Raw genomic sequence first — 11,578 nt, 5'->3', positions numbered from 1 at the left:
TTGAGGAACCGCCTTCCTTCAAACTGGAAGGTTTCCTGCACACTTGTTCAATTGGCCATGCCCCTGACTACCCTCTCTCCCCGCCCAGAAACACCCACTAGCACCCGTCGACGAAGAACAACGGATTTTGACTTAAATAGGGACTCACCCACATACATAAGGTTTCCTCGGGGTGTTCCAGACCAATATAAATTAGCGGATCAAATTGCAGCGGGATTTGAGTCTATCTGGATATGGGTAACTCCCAACAAAAACGTGGATCGCATTAACTACGTCCATTTCAATCTCCAACGCCTCACCAACCTTACTCGAGACGCCATAACAGGCCTATCCGAACAGCTCGCCCCTACTTCCCTTATGGTCACACAGAAACCGAATGGCCCTAGACCTCCTACTGGCAGAAAAGGGTGGTGTGTGCACTATGATAGGGAGTTCTTGTTGTACATTTATCCCCAACAATACCGCCCCTGATGGCTCGGTGACCAGGGCCCTCTCCGCCTTACGCACCATGGCACAGAACATGGCCGCAGACTCTGGAATTAACAACCCCCTAGATAATTGGATGAACACTGCATTCGGCAAATGGAAAGGGCTGATTGCATCCTGCCTCCTCTCCCTAGCTATCTTTTCAGCTATCCTAGTCACCTGTGGCTGCTGCTGCATCCCTTGCTTTAGGACCTTGCTCAACAGACTCATCACCACGGCTCTGACCAAAGAACACATGCCCCATCCCCCACCCTATCAGTTGCCTTTGTTGAATGATGATGATGATGATGATGATGATGATGATGATGATGATGAGTTTGCATTGGATGAGATGGAGGTTGGGGAGTTCATGGATGATCCCCAGTAAATTGTTCACACCATGAAATGGTGTGAAAGGAGGGATTTGTTAGGATTTTAATAATATAATTAGACACTATAGCCCCGAAAAGGATCGATTTTACACGCACCATGTTTGTACCTTAACAGAAAGAATTTATGTTTTGTTATGTGTTAGGACTGTAATCCGTGGCATACAATACACTGTACTTAAACTTGTTCTCATACATAAACCTTTATATATATTACAGTATTCCTTTAGCTTTATTCAACATCACACATACATGAATGCACTGTGCTCATTAAGACACTGTGACCTATGCCTTAGAAAGAAATCAAGAAGCTGCCCCAGCTTCTGAAGGCCAGATAGGAAAGGCGTTGTCTTGTCTGATAAATACGCATGCTTACACACACAGAACATACAGACGATAAAACAAAAACACAATGTTTCACACTCCAATGAACAAAAACACTGTGTCTGCAAAACTACTGAAGACTCACAAAGCTTCAGCCGGATAAAGGCTTTTTCTTAATACACAAAACTTAACACTGTCAGAATGTGAAGATTTGTCCAGCTACTATCAAAGAAAGTAGCGAGAACCTGGGAGGGCTCCTCATCATTGGTGGATTCCAGTTCCAAGATGCTGGGACCACGCCTTCAACCTACTATTATAAATATTGCACCTGTCATCCGTGGGGCGACTCTTGGCCACCCCGAGCTACGGACTAAAAGCTGAGGCTGTGCATTGAGTGCCCATAGCTATGCTGTACCTTTTTCATTGCTTCTAAATAAATACTTTTTGAACTAAGACCGACCCTTCTCATACCTAAGGATAAAAGAACACAACAGTGTTTAGCTCGCAGTGAGGGAGCAACAAGCCGATTGGCAGATGCAGAGTGGAGTGAACGGGCTGGGGTGTAACGTTTGACCATGTCCTGGATGTAGACTGGACCCGTTCGCAGCACGGTACGCAAGTACTAATGTTTTGAAACGGATGCGGGCAGCCACTGGTAACCAGTGAAGGGAGCGGAGGAGGGGAGTAGTGTGAGTGAATTTAGGTAGGTTAAAGACCAGTCGAGCTGCTGCAGTCTGGATGAGCTGCAGAGGTCGGATGGCGCTAGCAGGTAGACCTGCCAGGAGGGAGTTGCAATAGTCTAGGTGTGAGATGACCAGAGCCTGGACCAGAACCTGCGCCACCTTCTGAGTTAGAAGGGGACGTATTCTCCTGATGTTGTGCAGCATCTATCTAAAGGAACGTGTTGTTGCAGTAATGTTGGCAGTAGGGGAGAGTTGACTGTCGAGTGTCACACCCAGGTTCCAAGCAGTCTTGGTGGGGGCTAACACGGAGTTGTCAAGGTAATAGTCAGGTCGTGGGCGGGAGAGCCTTTCCCTGGAAGGAAAAGTAGTTCAGTCTTGTCAATGTTAATTTTCAGGTGGCTAACCTTGTATTATTATCATTCACTTTCTTTTTCTTGCAGTGAAATACACACAGCAATAAAGAATCAATTAATTCTAACTGGCCTGTGGAGAGTTAAGAGTTAATGTAAATATTTTATTTTATTAAATCAATTTCTGGGAAAGTCTACAGTATAAAGTAATGGTATATTTATTTTTTCATTTTCTTAATGCTCACCAGCAGCGCATCCAACAACCTGTGAGTCCTCTCATGGTCTGTGTGGTGATTACTCCCACAGAAATTTCATTCCAGATTCTTCTCATGTCAGTTCAAGATACTGAACCCCAAATTGCGCCTTAAGGCTGTGCTGCTGTCTGAGTGATAGATGCACTGTATGAGTGTTTGTGCGAGTGGTAAGACTATATTGTAAAGCGCTTTAAGTGGTATATAAATACAGACCTGTTACCATTTTAGCTTTGAAAAATGGAAAAAAAAAATATTTGGTTGTGAATTCCCAATGAAATTAACATAATGGTGGTTTGACTGAATAGATAATTTTTTACTCGAGCCCAATTCATATTGACTTGAACTCCTCTAATATCTCTGCAACACATGTTGATTCATCGATTCATATTTTCATTTTGGACTCTTAGCAGTCATACACAATATACACCATGTTCTGTACACACCATTAAAAGTTAAAAAGAAATTGAATACACAGTATATAAATACTATAAACACAGTGAGTATATACAGTATCACATATCACTCACCACATTCCTCTTGCACTGCAAATGTGTTTGTACAGCAGTGTCTATATATAATTTACTCTATAGAATCAATAATAATGTATAATATATTTCTAATTTTGCATGTATAATATTTTACATGCAATAAAATATTTGACACATCGAACAGTTACTTTTACTACAAAACTCCACTGATATTTAAAATTAGATGTGCAGTGAAGTCAAAGAGCCAGGTTGCTGAATTACAAGTGTCGCTGTACCGCCATCATGAGGCGACAGGCGCACATTACACAGTACAAACCAAACATGGCGGAGTTGTTTTGGTGCTTTTCTCGTGAATCGCAGCTTTGAGCGTGAACATCCTCACAGGAGCTCAGTGCTGCTGTGTTACCTTCCCAGATGTAACAGCCTCTGGTTCTTTGCAAGAACTTGAACCACAGCGCGTCTTTCACCGGCTCCTCCAGCTGCACGTCGCCGAGCCACAGGTTCGGTTCATGCGGCGACAGGAGCTCGTGTGCGGGCTTCATGTGCACCGCTCTGTCCGGGTCCCACCGACCCATCTCCTCACGAGAGCCCAGGACCAAGAGCTGCACGTCCGCACTGTCCGGAGCGAGAATGACCCCGAATCTGAACAACATGGTCACGGGTGTTTAACACGGCACGGCACGGTTATTATAGCCCCTGTTAGATTATAGCGCGGTTAGTATTCAGTGGAGTCGATAGTGTTTGGTGTATAACACACACACAAATGTTTGTAATTATATCTTAGTGAGGACACAGATTGGTATAATGCATTTCCGAGCCCCTTATCCTAACCAAAATGTCCTCACTTTCCCAAAATGCCCTCACTTTACCCAAAGTGTCCTCAGTTAACCCAACATGTCCTCACTTTATCCAAAATGTCCTCTTCCCCAACATGTCTTCACTTTGCCCAACATGTCTTCACTGTCCCAATGTTTCCGAACTTTCCCCAATATGTCCTCACTTTCCCCAAAGTGTCCCTTGCTCCCCAGCATGTCTACACTTCCCCCAACATGTCTTTACTTCCCCCCACATGTCTACACTTTCCCCAACATGTCCTCACTTCCCCCAAATGGTCCCCACCTTCCCAAAATGTCTGATGCATCTCTGTCCAGATGTATTTATTATAAAGAGCCCTAACATAATGGTTTCAACATGTGCATCAGTCATGCACTTTACTTCTGATGGACATGAATTGATAAATTACTCATAATGTTATCAAACTAAAGGGAGGTTGCAAATATGAGCGTGTGATGGAAATTCATCTTGAGATTTGAAATAATGAGATTCTCAGACTGGAGTTGCCTTTGAGTCTTTTTAATAGTAAGCTCTGCAGAGGTTACACAACAAGCACGGGTGCTCAAAGTGGATCTGCCCCAAAGTCCAAAAAAGCCAGTACTTATACATAGAGGAGTTTTAAAAAAAACAACATGAAAAAAAGACATGAAATCATCATCTGTGTCTATCTGCTGTGTCCGTCCCCTGTAGCAGTTGGAAGAAAACATTACAGAATAAGGGCATACACACTGTTTGTCAAGGTCACAGCAGTGAGACAACGCCAAATAAGGGTTCCATCCTGTCAGGTAGACAGTATCACAGCAGTGAGACACCTGGTCAGTGGAATTTTCCATTACAAGCGACTATAAGTTTAATGGGTTCGAAGTTGAATACAGGTGACAGGAAGTAATTATACACAGTACATCTTTATCTTTATTGTTAAAGCAAAGAATTCATGTATTTCCCCAAAACATAACATCAGTGTGTTTTCTTACAGCTAATTCATCTCTGCCATTGTGTCCATTACAGGAATGGAAAAAGCTAAAACTCAATGGTAGAAAAGAGTAAAAAGTAACATTATATATCGCCTTTTTGTTTAATAAGGTCAGAGTAATGTTTAAGCTATTATTTCCTACGTCCATCAATTAAGTTGTTGCTGAACAACCACACCACAGGCCCACATAACAAAAATATTTTATCAAATCATGCAACACCTACCCACAACAAAAACACCTCCCAGGATGAAATACAATCGGTTAATGATACAGAATTGATCTCTCTGACTTTCTCAAATAGACACGCTGTTCTCAATGCGAGAAGGGTGCAGATAGTCATAGGACACTTCAAGCTGCGAGTTTCTCTTTGCGATTTCTTCACCGAGTTTTGACAACTCCGCTTGAAACTTCTGAATCATCTGTGTAAGCTCAGGCTCGTCAAATCTTTTCTCAGGATATTGACCCAAAGGAATCTGCCGAAATGACAAAGTCAAGACAGAAATATTACAGCAACAGAGTTTATCATGGTGCATAAGACGACAAATTCTTATTGAATTATGCAAGTATGAATTAACAAATGCATTAATATTTAAATAAAACTTACAACACTACTGTAGTCGCCTGAAAGTTGATTTATTAACACTGATATGGCGACAGTCTCTCCAACATTCGGGAGGGTCTCCATAATTGTCTCCATGCTTGACTGCCCCTTGGTGGTTGGAGGAGGTTTGTGCAATAGCAATGCGGCATTCAGCGTCCAGTAGTAGAAGTCAAACTAGATGATGAGAGAAGTTCCAACATGCATGTAATGTATGATTAAACATTTTTGTATTTATGTATCATTTTATTTCATGTAGTTATGTTGTGGCAAATTTGATGTCAAACTAATTGAATCGACTGAATCTCATTAAAAGTTACAAAAAAGTGATGTAAATGTAGGAAATGAAACCTGATAGTTGAAGAAACAGATTACACATCTGCCACACGTCCCATATATTTGAAATGTGAAAACAAACCTCAATACATATTCCAGTGTCCTAACTTTTTCACTCTTGCCTCACCTGTCCATTATTGACTGCTGCGTGTTGAACCGACACTGTGAAGATGACCATGGTGATGAATCTTATCAATTCCTCAATGGAATGAAAGGAGGATGGGAATCCTGTCGGCAGCACCACCATCATTAGTTAATGTTTGGCATTCACAATTTGCATTGGACATTTTTTATAGACTATATGTTGTATACAGAACATGGGTTAAATACCTGAGTCTTTGTTGCTCAACAGGCCGTAGGTGAATATCTCACGGATCCAATCCTGCAGCTCTGTGTCTTTGCAGACGTCAGCGTCTGAGGGATAGTAGTACTCCACTGCTGCCCTCACAAAGCTGGTTAACACAAAACAATGTGATTCTGAGTAATTATGTGGAAGAATGTGGAAAAACGAAGTCCCTATCAAAACCCACAGACTGAATTTAAACATGGACATCATGACAGCTCCCCAAAAGTGAGGCCAAAGCATCTCAATCAACACCTGGAGTTTCTCCAACCAGACACCTCGTGTAAAGTATGTAAAATTTCTTCCACAGGATTCACCACCAGCTAGTGGTTGCTTTGATGACATTTGTAATACAAAAATGAAAAAAACAAATCTCAGCAGAATAAATACATTAATTCCTGTCTCCTACATGCTGCACCACTTCTTTACTGAACACAAGCTGTTGATTGTAAAACAGATCAGTGAGGATATCTGCAATATTTATTACCTAAATTTGAAGTTACCTGTTGATGATGGACCACAGCTTCAATCCATCATCTCTGTAGTAGAAGTTGGGGATTGACTCCAGTCCTCGTGCAGCGATGTTCTCTGGCAGACAGACGGAGCTGTAGGTCATTTCACGGAGGGACCTTCTCATGATCTCTATCATCCCCTCAATTCCAACTGTACTCTAATAATAAATTATACAGAAATATTTACCATGAGACAAATATAACTTTGTTGTAAATCTTATAGAAATTCAGTTTTTCAACAGTTCAAGATGAATAGAATAGTCCGGCTTTGTATTATATATGTGAAAGAGCCTTACTATTTTAAAGATCCCATCAGGTCCTATTAGATCGACACGGCCTTGAACGTTTATGATGAGAGTGGACTTGAAGTGTGGAAACAACAGCTGAAGAAAAAGAGGGAAAATGTTAAACGTCAAGTTAAGATGCTTATTTAAGCCAGAATGGCACAGAATCTACAACAAAAATGGGTTCTTCCCTGACCCATATCATATCCTTCCCACCAACTTAATCTGTTTGGTAGTTTTTGTGTGATATATTTATAACAAACAAGGAAATAAACAGCAGACAGCACATCCTGGCTGTGTTGATCAGCAAAGAGAAGACACAACCATAACAAAACAGGTTTCCCTCAACTTATGAACAAAAACATGACATACCAGTCAAACATCAGTTCAGATCCAAAAGAAAAACACACGTACGAGCAGAGTGATCTCTGCTGTGTGGTCGTACCTTGTAGAGGGGATGAATCACAGGGAAGCAGCGCAGAGTGGCGACAGTGTAGACCTCTCCCATAAAGTGAGTCTTCATGAGGTGATGGACGGATTCATGATCCAGCATATCTGTGTTTTTGATATAGATCTTGGCCAGCAGCCAGTCGGTCTCCAGGTCGCTGGGCAGAAAGATGGGATTCTTCTCTGAAGGCTGTTGATGCAGCTGGAATGTGATGAAAAGATATTGACTTTAAAATGTTTGAAGAGTGAAACAGGACTTTTGAACAAAAATTATAAAAATAATAATGTAATTTGGAAAATAAGGTGATTCAATGACCACACTGGATTTTCATATAAATATACCTGTATTGCAATTGGCATCAGTTTTTTTTCTGGGTTCAAGTAGAACAAACAGAGACCAGAAGTCACAGTCAGAGATTCTCCATTGTAGAGATAAGTGGGGATTCCATACAGCTTCTTTTGGTCATAGAGGAATATATTGCCTTTCTGTATGGGAAGGAATCAAGACGCAACACAGATTTGTAATCAATCAATGGATCAATCAACCTTAAATCATACCTTTCAAACTAAACTAATGCATTCAAAGTGCTTTACAGGTGATTGACAAAACATAAGACGGTAAAAAGGAATTGAAAATAAGTAAAAATCGAAAAGACAGCAAACAAACAAAGTTAAGAAATTAAATATATATAATTAAACCATAAATTATAAAACACTGCATTAAAGCCAAACTAAATATGAACCAATCAGAGTGGCCTTCCTCCCCAGCTTCATAAACCACATGCATTTCAGATGCTTTGTTGGTTTAGTGGATGTTTCACATATGTAAGCAACTTAATGTATGTTTTATTTTTTTATAATTTTGTTAGTATGAATTAATTAATGTTTATTGTACAGAAAAATCATCCATTCATCCATTGACCTATTGTGATCTTAGTAAATGGTTAAATGGCTCATTTAAATGGTTAAATGGTTAAGTAGGTCTGTGACCCAGTCAAATTTAAACTATCTGTACCAGTAACAGTATTACACATTAACACGTTCTATAGTCTTTTTTAAAGTCTTTTTCAATACAGGTAGCCAGTGTAAAGATTTAAAAAAGGTGTGATGTGTGCTTTCCTTTTGGGCTTTGTCAGCACTGGTGAGGCAGAGTTTTAATTTAATTGTCACAGATTAATTGTGTTCTATGTTGTTTGTTGTCTCTGCTTGTTATAAAAACATGCATTTGTCTGTCAGTGTTGCTCAAAGAGAAACAGCATCACTTTGACAATAATCTTCAAATGTTACATTGCTGTTTTCAAGCTGAATCAATGATTCAAGGATTTTTCCTCCAATGAAAAGATTATTTTATTCTCTATTCTTTCTTACCCCAATTTCACTCATCAGACTGCTGCCCTTAGCCAGGAACGGCTTCACCATCTCCTCTGTGACAGGAAAGTTTGGGGGAAGCTCTGAGCAGCGCTTGATCGAAGTGGGGTTGATTCCGTTCAGAAACTGGGATCCGTAAAAGTCATCCTCCTTCCAGTGCTCTGCAACGTACTCTGAAAAAAAAGGAAACAGAGATATAAGGTTTTATCTGCTCAGGTTTGATGTACGACATGATCCTAGTCATATAAAATTCATGTTTTTTAAATTTTGAAAAAAACTAGAAGACATAAGTTTTCATTTAACAAAAAAGAAGAAAATGTATTCAACATTATCAGCTGATTTCAATAGATTTCATTGTTGAAATTTGAGATGCAACAACCATAACAAGGGATATGGAATGATGCATGTGCCTGTGCGAAAATAAACTGTAGTTAGGTGTTAACTAAACAATTTAAATTATTTAATGCTCAATAACTTTTACAATATTATATATACATATATACTATATACAATTATCTTTTTTCAGTGCATTGTAAAGTTTTCAAAAAACCTAAGAAAAACTGTTCATAGAATAAATGTTGGTCACATCGTAGGTGCATTGTTTTTCATGATATCGAGCAGTATGTTGGAAACATTTAGCCCATATATTATAACATATGAATGATTGGTTTAACTTTGGAGGTAGGCTTAGTCAATTCACGTGTGTGGTTTACAGCAATGAGTCCATATATAAGCTGTATAATAATCAGCTTTGGAGATTGAAATGATTACCAATCTGCCAAATTTCGTTAGATCAGGACAAGACATTTCTGTCGAGGAAGTCTATGATCTAATCTGCAGTACTGGAAAACATGAAATACCTGACATTGCTGTCTTTTCAAACTTAAAGAGTCTTTTCAGGTCGTCGACATTTTCCCATTTTTCGGTGGATCCGACCATTCCCTTAAATTTGAATTTCAATCCACTGAATTAAGACAAGGGAAAAGGGAAAGAGAAAAAGAGAGCGTGAGTATATTGGAACCAGTTTGTGTTGAAAATCTTTATCTACAGTCGACCCACAGTTGTTTGGTTGTGTCATGCATTTCATCCAATTTGGCCTTAGAGAAGCGGATTTCAGCTGGTAGCTCAGACTCATTTTCAAAACTGCATGTGTGGAGTAGTCCTTCAGCTAGAGGCTTCCACCTGAAAAAGACAAAGGATCAAAGTTACATAAAAGTAAATTGTCTCAAAGCCGACATGCCTGGATCTGTAGGTACAGGACCTACTGTGCTGCACACTTACTGGTACAAGCTCTTTTTAAACGTCAGCTCTTTTTTCCGGTGCGCAAGCAACAGGTGATGGTCCTCGTCAAAATACTTCATGGCTGAGAAGTGAAAAGAACATTACGGCAGTCAAATTTCCACTGATTTAATATCCCCCCAAAATATATAATGTTGAATAAAAAAGATCTATAAAATGAATAATAATATAATATCAGACCTCTCCCTCCTCTCAGCTCCACATACTCTCCCCTGGAGATCCATCTGTGACAGGGGAAGAGAATTGGGTCTCCCTCTGGAGTCGTCACCTCTATGGTGGAGCAGTACCACTCGTCTTCTTGGAAATAGAGAAAGGGATCCTTTTCCACCTTGACCAGCAGAAGTTTCCCCAGAGATGAACTGGTTTTCACCGTGTAGATCCCGGTCTGGAAGTAAGAGTTAATGTAAATATAAACAGTGAAGTAAGTGCGACATCGGTTGAAAAGGGTTCGGTTTGATGTTATCAGTCTCACAAAAATTTCCCAGTACACAGAGATAGACAAACATGACAGCTGGCTGGTGAAAGTGGGAGAAACACCACACCTTGAATAAACCTACGAAACAAAACAAGTGGTTGGAATTTGCTGAAAGACTGCCCATAGATGTGATGCACAAAAATTTAATCGATTTGTTCTGGCAGAAATCTGCTCATCTTCACTGAAAAATTGGTGTTGATCAAACTTTGATTAAGTCGAAAGTATTTTAAATAAAATATAGAATGATTAAAATAGACAGAAAGATCAGAACCAGGGAGAAAGCGTACCAGTAGAAATGGGCCTTTATGAGAGATTTAAAAGAGTATAAGGAGTTTGTTGGACTGACCCCCTCAAGGATATTGATCCAGAGAGTGGGTGCCCTGACAGGAAAGGCCTGGTCACCTTTTGGATGTACTATCCCTTTAATTTGTGAATAGATTTTAGAGTGTCGTGCAGGTGGATTTAACTTACTTTCCCGGGAGTGAAGTCTCTACCAAAGTTGTCCAGTTCAGTTTTCCCACTCTCTCCGTCACTTCCAATTAGAGTGACAGAAACGTGATCCCATGTTCCTGCACTTGGCATGTCACCTGTTGACACCTGTAGCTTGTACTCAGCCATGGTCACTCAGTGGATCCGGTCCAGATAAACTACCAAAATACCAGGTTCAGATTTTTCCTCTCCGTGCTCTGTTTTCTTGCTCTCTGCCTCTTTTCCTCACAACCCTCCACCCTATTTAAGACCTTCACAAGACCACACCTCTTTTGGTCATTATCAATAGTTCAGTCAGACAACTCACGATCGAACGTTTATTGCAACAGAACAGGTTTAGTGTTTGGCATCTAGGCTCCAACTTAATCACTCCCCCATATGATTACACAGGAAGGATGGGAGTGATAAGCAAATACTTGTAACCCTGTTGGAGCCTACAGGTGGATGCTGGGGTGGTGGAGGGGCTGAAGCAACTGGTAGCAATACTGCAGCAGCAGTGCGAGCAAAGGGGATGATGGGAAATTTCTCTCTGCTTAAATAGACCACCCGATAAGGTGGGTGTGTATTATAGATGGTTGTGGAGAGTGGGGTATGTCACATGATGTATGTCACATGATTGGAGCAGCGCAGCTCGAGTTGGCAGCCTGAACTAGGTCGTAGGTGTCG

At 40.4% G+C, this 11,578-nt stretch overlaps 1 protein-coding gene across 1 annotated transcript; it reads right to left on the bottom strand.

Annotated features, from left to right (window-relative positions):
- Positions 1–4,290: 4,290 nt before the first annotated feature.
- Positions 4,291–11,225, bottom strand: LOC118099180 (hydroperoxide isomerase ALOXE3-like). The gene is made up of 14 exons (XM_047338029.1): positions 10,895–11,225; positions 10,129–10,333; positions 9,931–10,012; positions 9,709–9,831; positions 9,510–9,613; positions 8,650–8,822; positions 7,624–7,767; positions 7,280–7,483; positions 6,847–6,933; positions 6,542–6,708; positions 6,026–6,147; positions 5,823–5,923; positions 5,366–5,536; positions 4,291–5,234 (listed from the first exon to the last, which is right to left on the bottom strand). Exons 1-14 carry the CDS (start codon positions 11,039–11,041, stop codon positions 5,055–5,057), a joined length of 2,010 nt encoding a protein of 669 aa, XP_047193985.1. The 5' UTR covers positions 11,042–11,225; the 3' UTR covers positions 4,291–5,054.
- Between the last annotated feature and the right edge of the window lie 353 nt (positions 11,226–11,578).

The sequence above is a fragment of the Hippoglossus stenolepis genome, chromosome 20, assembly GCF_022539355.2.
Source record: "Hippoglossus stenolepis isolate QCI-W04-F060 chromosome 20, HSTE1.2, whole genome shotgun sequence".
NCBI lineage: Eukaryota > Metazoa > Chordata > Actinopteri > Pleuronectiformes > Pleuronectidae > Hippoglossus > Hippoglossus stenolepis.
Note: the sequence above shows the minus strand (reverse complement) of the source record. Positions and strands in the feature narration are given on the sequence as shown.